Below are 21,459 nucleotides of genomic sequence, written 5' to 3'. Positions count from 1 at the left end.
CTTCAATTTCTGATCATATCAACACGGTATACAAAATTAATTGTAAAGATTGTCCAGAATGTTGCGTTGACCAGTTATATCAACATCTTAAAACGAGAATTTCCAATCACAAATATGATATCAAATCACATCATCCCGACAAGTCTGCACTAGCTTTTCATTCGCTCACCGTAGTTCATACATTTAATTTTGATGGAGTTAAAATTATCGATAAAGGGGACAACTGGCTTAAACGTCTCGTTAAAAAAATTACACACATCTCGAAAAGTAATACAGTACATAACGGACGCACTGACATTCAAAGCCTTAGACATTTGTACTCGAGGATCGTTTGATCACATATTTCGACCATTCTGGATTAATTTTTCAAAATTTTCGCGCCTTATGCAATGCTAGTCAAAATTGGTTCTATGATCAATTTCCTACTACGTAAGACGTAATGGATGTATGAAAATCAGCCATTTCGATTTCGAAGCAAGGAGCTCACTTCCACCTGGTTAGCCAGATAACCAACACCCAAGCAGGATGGATAGTCAACTATTGTAAGTCTTTGTTCGTTTAGATTATATTTTACAACCCATCGCAATGTACAATTCTCTTCAACTTAAACTGACCGTTCTATTATTATCAATTTGTAATTTCTGCATAAATTTAAATTGGCACAGTGCTGCACACACTTATAATCTCCAATAACGTTGTCGCTTTATCACCTGGCGTTATCGCATTAAATAATTGCCTGAAATTTCGTCTGAAAAAATTGTACCCTGAATATGGCTAGCTGGGCCCAGCCGAAACGTCGATAGTTTTTGCTGGAACATCATGTCTTTCCCCGACGAAATTATCGATAATTATTCTCATCGTGTCACGAATCATCGATTCATTATCTATAACAAAAGCATGGAATCAGCTTACGAAGCGTTTAATTTTCACAAATATTCAATAACGCAATCGATGCAGAAAAAAGTGTAAATTTCCAACAGTGATCCAATCCCTCAAATATCAAAGTATAAATATCGCCGTTGACGCAAGAGAGGTGTGAAAGAAAAAAAAAAATGTTTTGGTACAATGTGTTCCGTTGATTTGAGTAAATGTTGTGATTCCATTCAACAACCCAAATCATTGTTTCGTTGACGTTTGTTCGTCGAATATTCGAATAATAAAAACGAAGAGATACTTTTCTCACCGCAGTTGGTGAGCGGAAAAAATCCTTTTTCCGCCGGTATAAAAATTTTATACTTTTTCTTTCTTTCTTCTTTTTTTTTTTTTTTTTTTTATTCTTCTTTTGTTTTTCACGCGGAGCAGACAGCTGCGGGTGTCGCACGGATGCGTGTCGAAGATACTTAACCGGTACCAGGAGACCGGAAGTATACGTCCCGGAGTGATCGGGGGCAGCAAACCGAGAGTTGCGACCCCGGAGGTCGAGGCTCGGATCGAGGAGTACAAACGCGACAACCCCGGTATATTCTCATGGGAGATAAGAGACCGTCTGATAAAGGAGGGGATATGCGACAGGACAAGTGCCCCGAGTGTTTCGGCGATTTCCCGGCTCCTGAGGGGTCGGGACCCGGAGGACGAGGCGAAGCTGGGAGATGGTGAGTGAAAGAAATTGCATTTTACCGACTTATCGAAGCTCGCGGGACCACCGAGAAAGCCGGGAGGATCGTCATCGTCTCGTGATGATTATTATTATGATTTTGATGATGATGATGATGATGACGGTGATGGTGATGGTGATGTTGATGATGATGTTTGGGGGGCGCGTGAGCTCGCGGGTTCAGATTTTTATCTGAATCGGTGAATGAACGAATTAAAAGCCTCCATTAATCAGTCGTATTGCTCCGGCTGAAAATGACTGGTCTTTGAAGCACCGAGTCGGTAGCCGCCTTCGGTCTACCCGGGTCTGTAATTTTCTCGCCGCTCATCCGCCCGAAAGAAACACTTAAATTGATCCGTTACGTCAGAATCGGTTGTGGATCAACAGAATAATTTTCAGTTTTCTTCGTCCTTCTTTTTTTTTTTTTTTTTTCTTTTTCTCCTCTATACCTATATTCCTCGTTTTTTATTACTCCCCGATATCACCGATTTTTATCACTACTACTACGTATCGTGCGCTATGTGATTTCTCACGTAACACGATATCGTAACGTATCCTTTCGTCGCAAAAATTTTATTATTACTCCCGTTCGATTTTCATACACTTGGTGAAAAAATATCTTGCTTGTAAACTGTGCGTTGAAGATCAATTCGCGTGTTGCTATGTTCAACTGTGTCTATGTAAGAAACTGTAACGTATTTTCCCGCTTGTGTCCGAAACGGAGGTCATCGTTTGTGTATGATTCGAATGACACCAGAGAGGTGCCGGACGAAAAGAAGATTAGCACGATGCCGCGATGCGTGAATACGGAGAGAAAGCCGTTCGATATTTCATAGCATATGAATTTCTGTATCAAGCGCGATTTATATTATAAATGTTAGTCGAATTGGCGTTAGTGTGTTCCTTCGCTTGTCTACTTTGAAAAACGTTTGTTAGTCATAAATTCAAATGCCACCATTTTTCGTAATACATTTATTTATGTATTTATCTGTTCACATTTAATATATAATATTAAATATTATTTACAATCGTTCGAAATTCATACAATTAATTTTTCACTTCGGAAATATTTGAATCAATTATTAGCATCGTTTAATTTCTAATCATTCCTACATTACGAACCGTTCTTTTTTTTCGAAGATTTCGCTTCTCGTATATATATACACACACACACACACACACACACACACACACATTTCGGATATCGATCTATTATACACATACCTATGTAAGTTATACCGTTATAGATTATTGCATTTCTCAGAATTCAATTATCCAACTTACATACGATTACTTCGGGATTAAGTTATTAACATTTATTTTCTTGTTGCTATAATGAAATCGCAGAGAAATGGAAGCGGATAAATCGAACTAACGATTGAATTGCGGCTTTCTGAGAGAACACAAGAAAAAACGAATTGAAAACTGGCGTCTAAAATAATAAAATTGATTGTGAGAATAGACAAGACTTAATTAATGATCGATACACTGTATAACCTGATAATATATTATGTGGTACGGTCGGGGAAACAAATGAACGACGCACGAGTGTATAGATTTTCGTGCGAAAAAAAAATGGAGAAAAAATAACGAGAAAAGGAAAATGAAAAAACAGAGCAGTGAAAAAAACGCCGAAAAAAAAACAAAAACAAAAAGAAAATTGACGGCGTTGGCGAAGTGGGGTGGCAAAAAAAGAAAGAGCTTGGGAAAAAGTCATTGAGGGATCATCGAAAGCGGATCGAGCGGCTAAGATGAAAGAGGCGAAAAACAGCGAACCTTGTAAGCCGATAGCTTTGTGGTGGGACCGTAGGCAAAGGGACCGACCGATTGGAGGGTTCAAAATTCGGTAACAAACGCGCCCACCGCGGTGCGAGGCGTCAAAATGAAAATAAATACTCTGTGGGCCCCTGTGCCCAATTTAATTTCGCTCGAAATTCATGCGGGGGGCGCGTATTATCGCCTTCCGAATTCCCTGCGAAATATTTCATTCCCGGATCGAAAATCGAGAACAGGCAATTACGACGGAGCGAACTTTCATGTAACTCGCCGTTTGTACGAGCACTTTTACAAGCGTTGCCCAATTTTTATTTTTTCATTTTATTTATTTTCTTTTTTTATTTCTTCTCTATGCTCCTTTTAAAAAATATACCGCTGCACGCTTAGACGCGGAGATCACACAGCCAACTGACCAAGAGGCGGGAACCGCGCGCGTAACGGCGAAATCGAATGATAGAAATTTAGGTGTCGGTGATATAACGCATGCGGAGATGAATGTATTTTTTTATTATAGGTATGTGCATGTGTAAATTGAAATACCGGCAATTATAATTTACCCGACCCGCGAGCGCGTTCTAAATTCTTATAACAGCTTCTTCATCTTCGCAAACGTATACCTGTATCTATTTATTTATACATCTACGTATATTGTGTATATATATATATATATATATATATATATATATAAATATATATATAATATATATATAGATTTGAACCGATATTACACGGCAGTATTCCATTCCTGCGGCGCGGATCGACGCAGATCAACCGGTGGGAAAAATCGTCGGGAGAATTTATTATTACTCTCTTTTCTCTTCCTCTTCGTCTTCGTCTCAAGTTTTGAACCGCGACTAATCGCTCGGCGACGTCTGACGCCGCGACGCTTCGAACCAGCGCAAATTCGACACGCCGCTATTCCGGGAGCCGGAATTTTTTTAGTAAACCTAACCAGAGTTCCCGCCTGCCCGTCGTTTATCTACTTTACACGCAACTTGCAAGCACTACGGGACACGGAATTCACGCTGTTTCTTATACCTTTCCACAATCTCGAAAACTTCTGTCGTTCGTACGAAAAAAGCGTAAAGAAAATTCGACGATTTTTTTAGACTCTTCGCGCGGTCCGTGAAAATTTACTTCTTCGCGATCAGCTGTCAACGTGGGACAAACTGTTTTCAAACTGAGTAAAAATTTCGGAGAATCTACACCGAGAAATTGTCTTTCCTGAAATTCACTCTCGGATCTTTTTCTCGTCCTTTGCCCGCTTTCAAATTCCCCAAAATTCGTTATTTGATAAGACTCCTGGTCAATAAAATCAGAGTGAGAAATAGATCCCGAGTTGGTTGCAGCAGGTATCACGGTTTCTTTGACGTTCCCTGAGTCGGACGCGGGTCCAGAGTCGCATTTGCTATACAGTTGAGAGAGAGAGAGAGAGAGAGAGTGAAGAGGAGGGAGAACACCGGGAATTAAAAACTGTTATTATTGCCTTGTGTATTACGATGCATATGAACCCCGCACGACGTGGTCCACCGAACTTACACGGTCGTTAGGCGTTTCCATTCCTTTTGCACCTCGCGCTGACCCTTCGCTGCAGTTGTGTATAAGCTCCGGTTCTGCTTTCGAACGGCTCTTGAGGCAAATACTGGTGAATAATCAGAGCTTGCTGCGAGATTCAGTGATTGTGAATTATACTTGGTACTTAATAACCGTTTTCTATGTGACAATCGGCAAAAGCGTGTAATTGCGATCCAAAGTATCGAAAGGCGCTACCAGACGGCAGGAAATGTAGGATATGGTATTTAATTACAAAAGTCATTTTTCACTATATGGATATTCTACTTCTTATCGGCTCAACGTAACAAAAGAATAGTCTAACACCTCGGACGAACTTTTCTGTGTCCTTTGCAACGGCAAGATTTATGAATTTATAGAAGCTTGAACGATCAGCTGATAACCGAGGCCGATACTTCGGAATCCCGTATTATAAATACTGAGGAACGTTGAACAACGACGACGATTTGACGAAATAAAAACACGATAATTTGGACCGTTTTATCGGTAACAACCAGAGTATAAACGGCTCGTCTTCACCACGAATGAGAATCGTCGGAAAATCTTTCTTCGGTCAAGGTGAAAACCCGATTTCGATACAATCTGAAACCTCGATTTTTTTCCGCAGGAAAGACGAGTTCCGGTTCGGACTGCGAGAGTGAGCCAGGTATTCCGCTGAAGCGAAAGCAGCGTCGTTGTCGGACGACCTTCACGGCCCACCAGCTCGACGAGCTGGAAAGAGCCTTCGAGAGGACGCAGTACCCGGACATTTACACGCGAGAGGAACTCGCCCAGAGGACGAAGCTGACGGAGGCCAGGATCCAGGTCTGGTTCAGCAACCGCCGGGCCCGACTCCGGAAGCAGCTCTCCTCCACCACGGCCGCCGGCTACGTCGGCTCCGTCGGCTCCGTCGCCTATCCCGCCGCCTCCTACGTTCTCCACCCCCCAGCAGCCCCCCACGCACATCCAGGGTCCGGCGTGTCCGCGGGGCACCCGCATCCCCATCCTCACGGACACTCGCACCCTCAGACGATACCGGAAACAGCCTTCTCCTCGAGCCAAGGTAATAATCGAGAGGGAAATTGTGCACTGAGAAAAACTTCATTTGTTACAGTGTGGAATGCATTCTTATTTCCATCTCTTCGAGTCGTTACGTATGGTTCTTTCAGCGACCCCGAGTATTCAGTTTCTTGAACACGTTGTTCCTTCGTTTGTGTTTGGTTGTGATAAGGTCGTAGCCAGTGACTGAAACCTCTTTATGGGGGCTCGTACTGTGAAACCTGGACCTTAATTATTCATTAGCCCGAATCTTCTGGTTTCTTGGAGAGTGATCGTTCCTTCATGACCGTGAACGGTTTTTACTATCACGAATTTTCGACGGTTGCGTCATGAAGCCTGAGCCTTGATTAAAACAAACTGTTGAATATTGTTAGCTTGATTGGAAAATCATCATTTCTTCATTTTTATGAACATACTCGTAGCTGTCGAACATTGTTGATGGTTGTGCCATCGAAGACTAAGCTTTTATTCGGAATTGCAGAACTCCTCCATCTCCACGAGTAGTTTTGACTATTCCGAATCGACGATGATTCTGTCACAAATCCTAGCCGAACTACTAAATTGTCCGGTTTTCCTAACCATCCAATTTCCCGAAAAATGATCACACAAATTTCGGCAAAGTGTGATTGAACAGATATAGATACCGGTCTCGCATCCGGGTAACACGGAGTGCTTACGACGTAATCAACGTGTTTCGACGATCGGGATGAGAATTAAAGTTTCGAGGCGTTCGTCTCGACTCGAGACAATAACCGAGGTGTCTCTCACGTGGTTACACGGACACGTATGCACCGTTGTTACAGGTGTACCATGTACAGGTACAACAATTGCCGGAAGCGGGACGTCGAACAATCGATTCACAAGTCATTCCGTATCGCCGCAAGGATTGGGGGGGGAGCAGTTGGTGCTCTCGAAAAGAGCGAGAAAAAGAGCGATAGACAGAGAGATAGAGAGAAAGAGAGAGAGAGAGAGAGGGAGGGAGGGAAAATTACCAGATGGATAAATGGGTGGCTGGACAGAGAGAGAGAGGTGAAAATAGTGTAAAAACCGTCCATTCGCAACGTCACCTGTGTGCAATATCCTGTCATATATCCGCGAATAGTTGCAGGACCGAGTTTACGGAGTGTCTGTTTATCGGCCGAGAAACGCTTCACGGATCAACGCGGAATTACATGAGCCACCGATCGACGTTTTCGTTACATATAACATTTCCACCGAACCGAACGCTCGATTCATCGATGATTCGACAAAGGAACGGATTTCAAATTAATTAACCGACGGTATCCACCGTTGCAGGTGTTCCGCAGCCTCGCGCACCGCGATCAGCCGCAGACTCGGCTGCACTCCGTGGGTATAAATAATTACACATCGAGCTCCTTGCGTGTTTAACGGTGTTTCTTTTTCTCTGCTTTCAGCCTACTCTTCTTTATTTGAATTATCGTTTAGATCTACGCGGGCTGTGTGTTTGAATGGGGGGGGTGTGCAGGAAACTGTTATTAGTAGGTACACGTTTTTTCCATAAATTTCATCAACCCGTTCGCTTATGTTATGTTGCGCCGCAGATTACAATGAGGAGACCGCTCTCTACGCTCAACGGTAGCGGTTTGTACACCGTTTTTCTCTCTAGAACAAATCTCGCTACTGTATAACTATTACACGTCATTCAAGAACATTACCGGGCTTGCTCCACTCTTTTTTCTATACCAGACGTATACTCGAGATAGTTGCCAGTCATTTTCACCATTTCTGTTCACCCATGTTGTGCAAGATTTACCGCTTCCCGACTAAAACCACACTTGTTCCCTATTATCTTTTCGCTATTCTTTCATTTATTACTTGTCTTTTCTGTTCGTAAGTACGGATTTTTCAGGGTCAGTTACTGGACTATTTCCAATTTCTCTGACTTGTCTCACGGTTTAGTACATTCCTTACTACATCCACACTTATCCCCGAGTATTCTAAACTGATCCAGTCTATTCTCCGGTTTGACAGATAGTTCACGTTTGATTTAGGCTCTATTTTCGAGTCATTTTCACGGTTTCACCGATCACCTGGTGAAATATTATTATTCCCGATTGAAACCGGACTCATTCCTACCACATATTGAATACTATACCCCGATCTTGTCTTCGATTTAGAATGTCCCGAGCACCTGATACAAAAGTCAATAGAAATAAATTTAGACAGATACAGAGTAGCCGATGAAATTTCGCTATTCCCGATTACAATGCGAATTATTTTCTGCTTCCCATACCGGCCCAGACTTTTCCCTGAGTTGTTAAATCCTAGTCATCTGATTCAAGGCAAACGGACGATGAACTTCGGCGATATTACCGACTGTCTGATGAAATTCCATTGTTTCCGATCAAAACCCAACTCGTTCCCGAGTAATCTATGCTACTGCGGTATTTTCTTTCGTTAATAATATGAAATTTAAAGATACAACCGGGCGAAATTTTGACGTTCCCGACTTAAGCCCGACTAATTCCCTACTAACCGATAATCAGTTACTCACAGTTCCAGAGCTCTACTCGTCTCACCATACGACGATGTCTCACCAGCTCGGAACGGAGTCGACGCGTTTGTCGTCGGGTTCGACTCCAACTTACTCGTTGCCGACGTCGGTGACATATCCGTCGCCGTTGCTGCCACCGACGTCGTCCTCCGCGGGTCATATGAGCCATCAGATATCGTCGGCGGGGCCAGCGCCTTCCACCTACCAGCAGACGACGACCCACCAATTGCCACCGACCCCGAATTCCATGGTGACGATGATGGGGCCCAACTCTGGAAACTCGAACCCCGCTTCGGATCAGCTGACAAGCTCCGAGCTTCCGATTGCTTCCGTCTCGCCCGTGAGTCACCAGCAGCAGCAGCAGCAGCAGCAACAACAGCAGCAGCAACAAACAGAGGGAAGCTCGCCCTCCTGGAGCATCCCGATTCCCGGATCTGGACGCGTCGGGCTTTCCAGCCCACCCTCGAGCCTCCAGCAGGCCCATTCGCACCACCCTTCTCACGGGCATCAGGCCTTCGCCACTCATTACGCAACCCAGGGCTTCCAACAACCGCCCCGGCCAAATCCACACCAGCCGTTCTACAGCTGGTACTGATATCGGGTTTTGCTTTTCGACGCTTTGTTCCTACTTTTTTTTTTTTTTTTTTTTTATTGTTTTCTTATTAGACGGTGGAGAAACCGAGACTGTCGGAAAATCGAAAGAACGCGATTATCTTGTTGGATGAACCTCGATTTTTCAAATGCTAAAGACATTGAGTGAATACGAAGTCTCGTTACGGCCAGTGCAAGAGCGTGTACGCAATAGTAATATACAATTTAAAACATTATTATGTCGCGCATACGGGATATAATTTATAACCGTGTCCGCGTATGTTGAACTTTTTTTTCTTTTCCTGTTTTTTTTTTTTTTGTGTGTCATTTAGTTTTAAAAAATAGCCTTCTGTACATTATTTTTTATCTGATAATTTGAAACATCAGAAATAGAGACGAGTAATTTTTGCATTTCTAAAGTCAACTCCTGCAATACTCTCTGTAGATCTTTTCGACGAGACGGAATAAAAATTGCACGTAGAATAATATTGCCTTAGAAATTTTCGAAACATTTTTGTGGCCTTATTTAATAGAACCTAGTTTAAAATGTACAAGTAGAAAGAAATATCAACTCTACTGTATCTTTCGGGGACATCTCCAGTGATTATGATTAGTTTATACTTATAAATGAGAAGAAGTAATTTTTTTTTCATTTTACAATTGTAAATACATGTATATAAAAACATGTTACAGAGAGAAAGACAAAAATATGTAGTTCAGCAGCACGGATTGACGGCAATTATTAGACCAGCTAAATGTTTTTCAATTAACTATACTTGAGCAATGCTGCCAATAACGGTAATGATAGTTTCAGCATGATACTAATCACAGTTCGCGAGAGCTAATCGCTAATATGTTTTATATTCCACCGAAAATAATACTATGGCGTTTCGCGATTCTTGCCTCCTAACGAAACGTTCCTATAATATCATACACGTGTTCCACCCAAATACAGGATAAATCAATTTCTTTTCAAGCCTTACGGTACAGAGACCAACAGTTATTGCTGGAAATTGTTTGCTGCTATATTTTTTTTTTTCTTTTGTAGATAGAATTAATTAGTGATATTGGTTAGGTTGATAGTATAGCGATAATATTAAAATAGTAACAATAGTAATTATAACAATATTTGGAAATAAAATAAAAATAATTGTAAATATATATATACCATGATATTTTATGAAAGTTCCTGTAATTATATACCGTACCTCGATCATCGTCAAGCAGATACTCCCATGTAATGAATATGTCGATGAATCGGATCTGGATCACAAAAAAAAAAAAAAAAAAAAAAAACACTCAAAAAAAACGTACAGATCGATTTAACGATTGATGTTTTTTCTCTTCTAATTATTATTATCCTTTACGCGATTTGTACTTTCCTGATTTGAGAGTTCTTAATTTGATCAACGAATCCTGTATACATGTAACGTGTGAAATTAATGCCCAGATTGAAATATATCGAAGATAAACACGAAGAATAAAATAATAATTATACACAGCGTAGCCAAATGAGCTGATTCACGATTCATCGATATATCAAATGAGTTACTGCAAATTAGATTCAGTCGTTAGAATTTCATTGGACGTATAAGAAAAAGAAAAAAAAAAAAAAAAAACTTGTACGATTTATTACAAATATTCAATATCTATATACGAATACAGATAAGTTGGACATGGTTGATAAATAAATTAAATAAATAATAAAGACTCGAAATTAACTGTTGCCTTGCATAGGATCTCCGCGATTTTGCCTCACGGTTATATCATGAGATCGGGATCTCAGTCCAGGTAATGATGAGACTCGAATGATTTCAAAAACTCTATTCATTAAGCCACTTTCGTATCTGCAGAGCGTTAATATAGCTGCTTATTCACTAATTTAATCGAAATTGTGAGAAAGCCCACCGAACGAGAGCAACCGAGAATATCGTTAATCGGTATGATGTTGCAGTAAAGATTCTTGACTTTCGGTAAAAGGAAAAGAGAAGTGACAAAAAAAGATCTATTTTATACGGAGCGTAGTTTGAACGCATCATTGTTATTTAAGAAATATTAGCACCTGCTGCTTTACGTTTATCTGTACTAATCCACCGCAATTTATTTAACAATTACTACACGATGCGTGTCGTTTCTGTTGTCTACGTGAAAAAATAAATTGAGGGCAAAAAGGACGGGAGAAACAGGTTGGAGAAAACTGGAACTCAAAAAACGTGTCAATTTCAATTCAATAGTCGGTTGGCGGAATCTCTTCGTCACGTTGTTATGGATTTATGTAGTGCAGGTATACGTGTATGTTATATTGCGGGGAAATTAGAAAGGATTTTTTAATCAGCGGGCAGGAGGATTGGATAATGCGTAGTCACTACAGCACGTTAGATTGGAACAAATACTGCAAGGCAACAATTATACGGAGAATTAGGAAAAGAGATCTTCAGAAACGAACTGAAAATTACAAAACTGGTATCGATAGATCGGTCACAGATCGAAACAACTATTTGCTGGTGTTGATTTTGCTTGGATCACTGAAACGGGAAATTTACCTTGATAGACGTTTTCGACACTTTAGCGGATACTTAATTTCATGATCTTAGTCCCCCGTATCAGCGAGATTCGAGTCCCGTGGTACGCGGATAAAAGAGGGGACGAATAGAGGATTATATGATAAACCGGTTCAATTATCGCTGAAAATTTGAACAATTTGAAATTGACTTTTGCGAATACCTAATCGCCGAATTCAATCAAGGAAAACACATCGCGGGTGGAATTTTTGTCGAACGATTTTAAAGGTTGATGAAATATTACTGAAATCAATTACCACGTACTTTGTCTGTACGTGAATGTGGAAAATCTCTGCAATTAATGACCCAAAAGTTACTGCAGTAAAATTGAAACAGCTTGTTGTATATTCCCATTTGTTAGTTCTACGATGTTTCAAATGCCTCTGCCTCTTCCGAGATCCTTAGGGTCAAATTAGTCAAGAACGATTCGTTCGAATCGGTTCTGATACGAAAAGTTTCCAAGTCTAAGAATAGCAATGGGAGACGGACTAGTCACACCGAATTTTTTTTTTTTTCTTGTCTTATTTGGGCCGATATTGAAAGATTTCAAAATTAATTCACGCAAAGGCTTCGTCAGTGTTATATTTTTACCAGACACAACGATCACGCATGGCTCGAATGAGTTACTGCGACGAACAATAGTTTCAAATTTACCGAGGGGCTGTTCACTCAGACTTTTAGTATGCAAGTGATTTCATGACTCGTAATGATTTCAAAGTGAATTTAATACCCATTCCAAATGTTTCTAATTGATTTCATTTGATTTCAGCGCTATTCGGATGATTTGATATACAATATACTGTTATTTCTTTCTCATTTCAAGCGACTTCCGACTGATTTCAAACTATGGCGAACAGCTGGTTTCATTCAAGGGTCAATATCCCCTCGAAATTTGCAGCGCAAAAATACAGAAAACTCGCTGTTTTTCTTTTTCACCTCTTTTTATTTATCCTTTGCCTAATGTTCGACTACGTAATGAACACAACATTACGTATAACATGAATAACTGTTACAAGTGTTTTTACCCATCCCATCTAGGTAAAATGCATATCAGCTAATTTTTCAGGTCCGCAAGGATCGCCAGTATTTTGTTTCGCGAATTTTTTGTTCCTCAAGGCTTCTCTTTTCATCGCCATCCTCGCAGCTTCCGCATTACGCTTCATTATCCTGCCTCCCGTCCTTCCGTGAACATCCTGATATCCGGACAACGTCTCGTGGAGAAACTTCGGTCTCATGTATCCGAAAACTGAAAGAGCAGAGCAATTGCAGCATTGAATTAGAAAACGGGCAAAAAAGGACTGAGCCCTTGTACCAAGTACCTTTTCCTCGTATCCTTGCATCACCTTGGCATATTGAACTTACCTCTCTTTGCCGTCGGTGGAGGAGCCAGAATTTTTTCCTCGTGAGAATTGTTGAACAGTTTATCGATATTTGCGAGAAGCTCACTGCCAAGATTTGCTTCTTCGTCATTCGCGGGTATCGAAGAATTTTGAAACTCTTGACGAGGAATAGCCAATGATTGAATTGCCATACCGCCAAAAAATCGTTACTTACTTCGGTCAGTGAAATCGTTTCTGTAAACTGATCGTAAAGTGTCCAGAATCAGCCAATTCGCCTTTTTTCTAGCCTCGTCGTCAATTTCCGTGATCTTCGATGCTTTTTGAGGATCGATCTGCCAGGATTCATCTATGCGCTCTGCGAAACAGTCACTTTGCCGATTTCTGCTTGGCGGTATATTAAACGATCCCAGAGGTCCAAAATTGGCAACGGAAATGACATCGCAAAATTAATGAATTAAAAGTTACCGATTATGTCAACCGTGTTAATTGAGATACTCGATTTTGCGACGGTTGTTACATGTGCTTTTACTAATAAAAAAAGAAACACGGCCACAGAAAATTAATAACTTACATCTGCGCTCTACTCTGTACTTTTTCAACGTATTGGCTACGGTATTCGGTGGTAAAAAATTGACACGGATTTTCCGACATTTTCCGTAGTTTCTTTTCTATTCAAAATATTGCATGCTCAAGTAAAAGGATGATTCAGAATTTTGATTGAACATTGTGCAACGAGCATTTAGGTAGGTATTTTTCGCTCCAACTGACGAAATCTTCGTGACATGTTGATTACCAGTTAGGTATTGAAGTAAGGAAGTATATTTTGCAGACATACGTTTGTAATTTGTTTATACGTCGATAGTCAATTGCGATTAATATTATACATTGATATACAAAGACTTGCAGCCTTGGGTTACTTTTCGTAACAGTTTGGCGCGTTTGAGCGGGTTTAGGTGTATTAATAATTTCACATATTATCAACCAAATAACTAATCACACCGTTAAAAGAAGTTCTTCATAACCAACAACTATCGTGTGCGAAATGTTGGTAACATACAGTTGTCATTGTGAAATAGAAAACTTGTGAAAATCTCGCACAATAATCAATCGTCCAGTTTTTTGACTAATCATCATACATCATACACCATACATCATACATCATACATCATACATCATACATCATACATAGTATTAAAGTTCGAAACCAAAGTGTGGATGTTAGGATGTCAGAAAGTGCCGTCACAAAAAATTTTTTTTCTCTCGACGGCATCGATCTATAGTAATCGTAACGACCAAAATCAGCGAGCCGAATTCCTCAGTCTGGAAACATCCGCGCAGTAGAGCGGACGTATGAAAATCGCGCTCCGCAGATTTCGAGTACCGGGTTCTTTACCTTCTGGATCTTGCGCTCCAGGTCCGCTACCTGGTGAAACTCGACCTCCAGGACTCGTGCTCCGTAGTTTTGGCTGTCCAGGTCCTTGACCTGGTAACTTTTGATCTTTACGAGTAATTTTCTGTGGTCTTGCGCTCCAGGTCCGCTATCTAGTGAAACTCGACTTCCAAAACAAGCGCTCCGTAGTTTTGGCTGCCGAAGTCGTTCATACTATAACATACTGACAATCTAGCTAATTCGACCGGGAGCCAATTTCCATAAAGATTCTGCGGGGTCCTTTTGAACTACTTCATTTTTAGTTCCAATCGTTTCAAGTATGTTCCTATGAAAAATTTTTTTTTTCATTTGTAGTGCACTTTTAAAATCATGAATTAGAAAAATTTAATGTCCCAAGTATTGAAAATATCCGAAAAATTCTGTAACACTTTTCTCTTTGCTAGAAGCACGTTGAAGATATGACGAAGGTTGAACCTAATTCCTGAGTCTGTCTCAAAATTTGGAAACGGTAATTGGGTTTTGATTGAGAAAAATTACGCAAGTGTTTGAATAGATCATATAAAAATGAATAATGAAAATAAATCTATCATGAGGTGCGTTGAAAATTAACTGGAATGAAGAATAAAAACCTTGTGGATTTATTTTAAATTTTGATAGGGTGTTAACATTGTCTTTCAATAACACAACTTTTTGGACATGTGACGTAAACTAGCTAAAAAAAATTATTTGACCTTCTGCATAATATTGACTTACTGATCGAATCATATTTTTCTTCTCAATTGTTGAAAGGCTAAGTATTGACTATTGTCAGTCCATGGTTCTTCAAAGTGTTAAAGAAAGCAGGAAAAAACCTTGTTCTTATAGGGTAAATTTTGAAATGTTCAGAATTCCACAAATAACATTGTTTAAAAAACAGCGGTTGTTTTTTCACTAACTTATTTCCAAAGGGAATAATCCATTGAGTTTCAAATCATTAAATCCTGTTTCCAACGCAACATTATCCGTAAAGTCAATTTTTATCGCTGATGATCCATGAACAAAAAGATATACTTTATTTGTGCGCACGATACGAAACGTATCACTAGAGATCAGAACGACTTCTGAGATTTTACAAATGCAACAAAATACACAGACGATACCCATAGAAGATACTAGGGGTGTGCGGGTACCCGAAATCTCGGCTACTGGAACTCGGGTTTGCATCGGGTTGGGTTTTTAGAAATCCCGAAATCTTTGGGTAGTCCGAAATCTTGGAGTACCCGAAATTTTCCGGTACCTGACCCGACCCCATGAATTTCAGTACCCGCACACCCCCAGAAGATACATATTGAGCCGGTAGACAATGCACTAAATACACAGCTGATATTTGTGTTTCGAGGCACGTCACGGACAAGAGGCAGGATTTGAGGTAGAGATGCCTAATGGGCAGGTAAAGTCTGCACGCGAGCGTGCGTAAATGTCCCGAGGACGACTCGAAGTACCGATTAACACGAAACTGTAATGAGCGGGAGATAATAGTTTCACTTGAGCTGTTACATCGCCGTAGAGGCTATAAACTCTGTGCACAATGTGTACATACATCGCTACTTTGCCAAAACACGCTAAGGTATAATCTGCTATTCCGCATCGAAGGAAGTTGAAGCGAGTATACAGTTACACCTTGCGCTGTCGCATATTTATTTAATTTGGATTTGAAAGAGTTTAAGATGCTGTTCAAAAAGGAGATGTGTGGTTCGTAGCCACCTGCAAGAAAAAGAGTGATGAGAACGGTAATCGAAAGTATTATAGCAAGAAGATAACCCGAGAATTTCTTTGAACGTATTTATAAAGGTTTGCCCTATTGCATTTAACGTATCGCCTGCCTTTTGTGGATAGTAATCCTGTGGGGTTATAATTTATTTAACATAAAGATCACTTTTTCACAAGCCATGATCATCCTTGCTGCATGCGATAATTTTTTACCCAATTTACGTCATTCTACGGTAAAGAATATGAAGTGTAGAGGACCTGCGGAGGTCTTAGAGACGTCCTAATTTCAACCTAACCGTGAGAGAAATGGTAATATCTGCCAAGTTTAGACCTAGAACAGCATCTCTTTCTAATACAAGGATAGTCCTCCGTAGGTCCTATTTGGCCCCTCATTGAAAAACGAAATCTGTAATCGTTATATATATCTATCTACGTTGGGGCAAAATTTTTGCCTAGACCATTAATTATCATAGAAACATTTTGTGATAAATCAATTATACGTAACGCATGAGCAACTCGCTCCTTTTTTATGCTTTTCTCCTCTCCTTTTTTAATTAGGCCCAGATACATTGCACGAAATATTGTACGGCAATTGTATAAGTGAAAAGAATACTAAATCAAGTTATTTTATTCGCATTGAGTTGCCTCCCATGTTGAGGGTAGTGCTGGAAAAGTCGCTGCTCAAATATGTTACGTACGTCATTATGAGGGAGAAAATTGAATCGAGTATAAGCACGATAAAAATTGTGCAAGTTGGGTAAGACAGAAGAAAAACGAAATGAAAGCAAAAATTCAGGACCTCCAGGATTCGCTCCTTTCTCGAAAAAGGGTTCATTTCACAAAACACACTTCAGAATACGGCCGACAGGGTGGACGCTCGAAGGATATCTCTTTAACGAATGAAATAAGTTCGCGATACTAATTGACAAAAGTCTACGGGTCGGAAGCTTGTGGATAATACATCGCTCTAAATGCCGGTGGTTATGCCAAAGTTGCCAATTTCCTTGCGAGTCTAATGGATTACTACACTTTGCGAGGCTGTAACGACGAATCACGTGGGTGGTTTGGGAGATTGAGATTCTGGGTATAAGAGGTGCTTACCTAAGTGCGAACAAAATGTTAGGTAAAATAAATAAGGCACAGTTTATTTGTATCGTTTTTTTTTTTCAACATTTTCCTAATAATCTTTTTCATTACGGCTTGCAGTTGTGACAAAAAAATCCGTAAAGATAAAATAGTGAAAAACAAATTTACAAATACAAAATGCGTATGGAATATTACGTGTATGTAAACGAGTATAATAGTAATATAAACCAGTGATACATGCGATGGATCGGAAACGTAAATGAAACGAAAATATGCTCACGCAGAGCTGATTTTTCATTACAACATGGCCAAAATTGGTTTCTCAAATTCTGAAATTTACTTTGACATAAATTTGTATAATATATCGTATACCAAGGATTATTCATCGTCCCTCTCTTCCATATTTCCATCCCCACACCGCTTCAAATTCCATTTTCCGTTTACCGACCGAAAGTGAACTCATGAATTGTAAATGACAGGTATCGATGATCATTCAAATATGCTGCCAAGCTAGAAATCGTAATCGTTCAAATTTTAGCCCAGATTTTATTAAATTACTCAATGCACACGGCATAAAAAACTCGAATAGTATTGTTAAGTAGGACTACGAAAAAATTTTCTCTATAATTCAACATTTCTAGAAGATATTTTCTAGAGGGATTCTGTCAAATTAGTATCGGCTTTTGTTTCGTATACAGCAAAACAGAAACCACGTAAAAACGGCTACTGAACTGCACGATTTTCACACGAAAAGGTGTTTTCGTACCAACGGCAAATTTCAATTGCACTCTTTCATTTTCCGATGTTTCTCTCATTACTTCATTTTCTCAATACGTGTATAAACTTAACTTCGATAATACTTTGATATGTCATATGTATGCGGTGTGTACTTAGTCTTAATAGATGCGTAAAAATAAATTCAATCGAATGAAACGGCCGCGAGCGAGTCACGGCCGACGATAAAAAGGCACTAGAATTCGTTACTCGTAATATACTGGGAGTATTGAACACCGAGGCGCGAGGATCAGATTTTGGGCAGGGTAAGCAAAGTTCGTTACCGAATAAGCCTAATTTAATACAACTACGTTGTCTTCTGCGATGTCCATCGACTCTGGCACGGGGCTTTTGTTCTTCGCCTCAATCACCTCTGCGTCCTTGTTTTCCAAGTTCAGGGCTTCGCTTGTATTCATTTTTAGTCGGTCAGCTTCCGAGTTCTCGGCAATTTTGGAGTCTGCGGAAGTATGCTCGGTCTCCGAAACAGCTTGCCGAACAACGTCTGAGACTTGAACATTGGCCTCTTGACATTTAGTTTCGTTCCGGTCTAAATTTTGAATTTCTCCTGTAGATTCGATAATTGAAACTTCCCGATCACCGTCAGCTTTGTCCTCTTGACATTCTACGCTCTTCGAAGAATCACCGCAAGTTGCGAACTTGGAGAACAAATTGTTTCTCGATAATTTTTGAAACTGCTCACCGCGTGGCAATGATATCAAAGCTGCTCTCTTCGGAGGTTTGCTCTGAGAAGGGGTCGACTTGCTGCCTAGCTGCTTCTGCATCTCCTCCTGGGTGATCTTCTTGGTGAATTGAGTGATCAGTGGTATTCTCTTCTTCTCCTTCTCCTTGTCGACCTTCTCCGTCTTTTCAATGTCGGGAAGCTCGCTTCGCCGGGCGGGCCGCAAAGTGTACTTCCACCGATTCGGTAACGTCACGTCAAGACAATCGTACTTCTTACGAATATCTTCGCGTACGTACCAGCAAGAGCGCGTGTGCATCGGTCCCTCCTCAGGACACGCTATCCAACTGGCGATTTCTCGCAACTTTTGAGAAAAGCTCAGTTTCGATATTTGCCTATCACCGGTCTTGTTCTTCTCCCAAAACGCCATGAATTCTTTCATCAAGAATATCCTCCCGTTCGTGTTGCCGTGCACCAAACGTATCAGGTTTGGTATCGCCTCTTCCGGCACTTTCTTCTTCTTCGGCCCAGTCGACTGTGGCGTTGGACTCTGACGTTCTGCCATACTCGGAGCTAGATTTTCCGAAGCATGCAGCACGCTCAATGTGACTGGAATTTCGCGTACCCACGCCTGCCGAGACATAAGCGCTTCTATCACGTGCGGGGTAGCTGTAAAAATTGAAAGCTTGAATCATTATTCCGAAGCCTTCGAAGCTAACAGTTCTTAAATGTTCCGTCCTTTTTTATCAAGTTCAGGTTCTGCAAACCCTCCGTTTAATTTACCTACGTCTTATTTAAATGACGCACTTGAATCTTCGATTCTTCAAATAATATGCTGGATTCATAGCTGCGTCTATCATTTTTTTGTTATTTCAGTTTTGGATTTCGAGAGATGTGATAGAACCATTGCTGCATGTACTCAATTACTGATTCAGTACATCAGTAACACTACCTTTGCCACACTGCGTTTTGTAAGCGGAAAATTCCTTAAAAATATGCGTACTTAACGCTTTCTCTTATCGGTATAGCACGATTATGTGGCAACACGATGCAACGCCTGTTGTATGCAGCTGGGATTACGCGCACGTATTAGATTAGATTGGACGCGTAACGAACAGGCGGTGTAACGATATATTCACGCTACAGACTGCGAGGCAGATTACTTACTGTTTTCCGGAAAAGTGTTAATCGATCCTTGCCAAACACATCCTATGACCTTGGGCTTGATCTTGGACGTTTTAGTTTTTCTCTCAGCCTCAAACTGTTCGCCTAGTAGCTTCAATTTTAATTTTTGGGTCTCCGGCGACTGTGGGATAAAAAAATGATTCGTCTATATTTTGATTAACCTTGAAAACGTGTGTTCTTAACTGTTGGCTGCATAGCTTGCTCTTACCATATCTTCACCGTCCTCTTCATCCGCTTTGGCCTCTTCATCCGAAAGATATCTAAAATTAATTTAGAAATTATTCAACACCGACTTCTTACTTAGCGATTGAATAAATGTCAATTCGATTGAAACGTCGAATTATGAAAGAAATTTACCCGTGGGGTACCATGAACTCATTGTCGACATCGTATTCATTTTCTTCCGGTCCTTCTTCCTCGCGCTCATCGTCCGATCCTCGAAGGGATTCGCCCGGTTCCTCTTCTTCCCATTCATCGTCGGAGTCGACGTCGTAGTCGAACCATTTCTGCAAATGAAAAGAAAAGAGAATGACGACATTAGTAAATATATAAATAAATACATACAATTCTGCAACATAAAAACAAGATTTGACTTTAATTTCATTTAGCAAACGCTGATAATACTTTTTTTTTTGCCGGCCCGTTAAAACTGTGTGGTAGTTTTACGAGTCATCCGGTTGATAAGCCCGTTCTGCGGTTATATGCGAATAATTTGATCTTCCGTTGCACGAATTTAGTTATCTATTCTCTTCATACGTTTTATATATACATTAAATTAAAAATGATTTCTATACTGCTGCCATGCAATACGCATTTTTATCATTTTTTCATATACCTAAATATTTTGGATTTTATTTAGAGGATTATAGACTTAATAATCTCCGGATGTTAGCCACTATACGAAACACAATGAACAAACAAAAGGTTTGTTACTTTGAAAAGTCACGCATTTTTGCAAATAACCGAATGTAAAACTTATGTGTGTTTAAACGAGCGGGTCGAAATTAACGCGTGTTTTAAATTTCGTATATTCAATACTGAGATTTGATGTAACAATATGTTTCACTTTAATTTCAACAGAATATTCGCAATTTTCAACGTAACTTAAGGTGTCAAAATATTTTCTAAATTGAAAAATGTCAAATTTCTTTGTCGGTTTTGTTAATTTTTAATGCCAGAGATGCCCCCTACATCGGAGTCAACATTTTTTAGTTCACAAAGTTGATAAAATATAATTATGAAACTTCTTCAAAAGTCACCACAAGTAAAATCAGTGTTATACATAGAATAATTATGTGAAAGGTATTGTTAAAATTATGAATCTACAAAAATATTGCAGATATTGATAAATCTGATTGAGGGAAGATTCTTCGACTTCAAAAATTGAACCTTTCTTCAATTAAATGCTTAATATTGAAATTGACGAAGAAGAGTTTATCAGTAATTATGGCATCATCTTGGCTTACATTGCAAAATACCTTGCTATCCGAAAGAGGTGTAAAACATGGGGTTAGTTTTGTAAGTTATAAAAAAAGTAGCCAATTATTCTCTCCCGAATTATTTTATAAATTTATCTTCACCAATATCAACACAGATCCTGACTCTGAGT

At 40.0% G+C, this 21,459-nt stretch overlaps 2 protein-coding genes across 5 annotated transcripts in view; one reads left to right on the top strand and one right to left on the bottom strand.

Moving 5' to 3' along the window:
* Window positions 1-466: 466 nt before the first annotated feature.
* On the top strand, window positions 467-10,721 carry LOC124180023 (segmentation protein paired-like). 3 transcript variants are annotated; one of them, XM_046565003.1, is made up of 5 exons: window positions 467-542; window positions 1,303-1,592; window positions 5,550-5,984; window positions 8,498-9,083; window positions 9,162-10,721. In XM_046565003.1, coding segments are annotated over exons 1-5 (1,329 nt in total). In that variant the 5' UTR covers window positions 467-525; the 3' UTR covers window positions 9,163-10,721. The 3 variants fall into 3 exon arrangements, with proteins under 3 accessions (XP_046420959.1, XP_046420957.1, XP_046420958.1); XM_046565001.1 differs by having other exon boundaries at window positions 8,488-9,083; XM_046565002.1 differs by lacking the exon at window positions 9,162-10,721 and having other exon boundaries at window positions 8,498-9,150.
* Window positions 10,722-17,261: 6,540 nt separating this feature from the next.
* The window catches only part of LOC124180748 (chromatin assembly factor 1 subunit A-like), a 28,289-nt gene continuing 24,091 nt past the window's right edge, over window positions 17,262-21,459 (bottom strand). Inside the window, exons 7-10 of one of the 2 annotated variants that reach the window (XM_046566496.1) lie at window positions 20,208-20,356; window positions 20,059-20,110; window positions 19,833-19,971; window positions 17,262-19,334 (exon numbers count right to left, since the gene is read on the bottom strand). In XM_046566496.1, the coding sequence (XP_046422452.1) occupies window positions 18,280-19,334; window positions 19,833-19,971; window positions 20,059-20,110; window positions 20,208-20,356 (1,395 nt within the window). In that variant the 3' untranslated portion in view covers window positions 17,262-18,279. The remainder of the gene's footprint in view (window positions 19,335-19,832; window positions 19,972-20,058; window positions 20,111-20,207; window positions 20,357-21,459) is intronic. The other variant, XM_046566494.1, reaches the window with a different exon arrangement.

The sequence above is a fragment of the Neodiprion fabricii genome, chromosome 4 (assembly GCF_021155785.1).
Source record: "Neodiprion fabricii isolate iyNeoFabr1 chromosome 4, iyNeoFabr1.1, whole genome shotgun sequence".
NCBI classification, from domain to species: domain Eukaryota; kingdom Metazoa; phylum Arthropoda; class Insecta; order Hymenoptera; family Diprionidae; genus Neodiprion; species Neodiprion fabricii.
The sequence above is the reverse complement of the archived record's forward strand: the minus strand, read 5'-3'. Positions and strand labels throughout refer to the sequence as shown.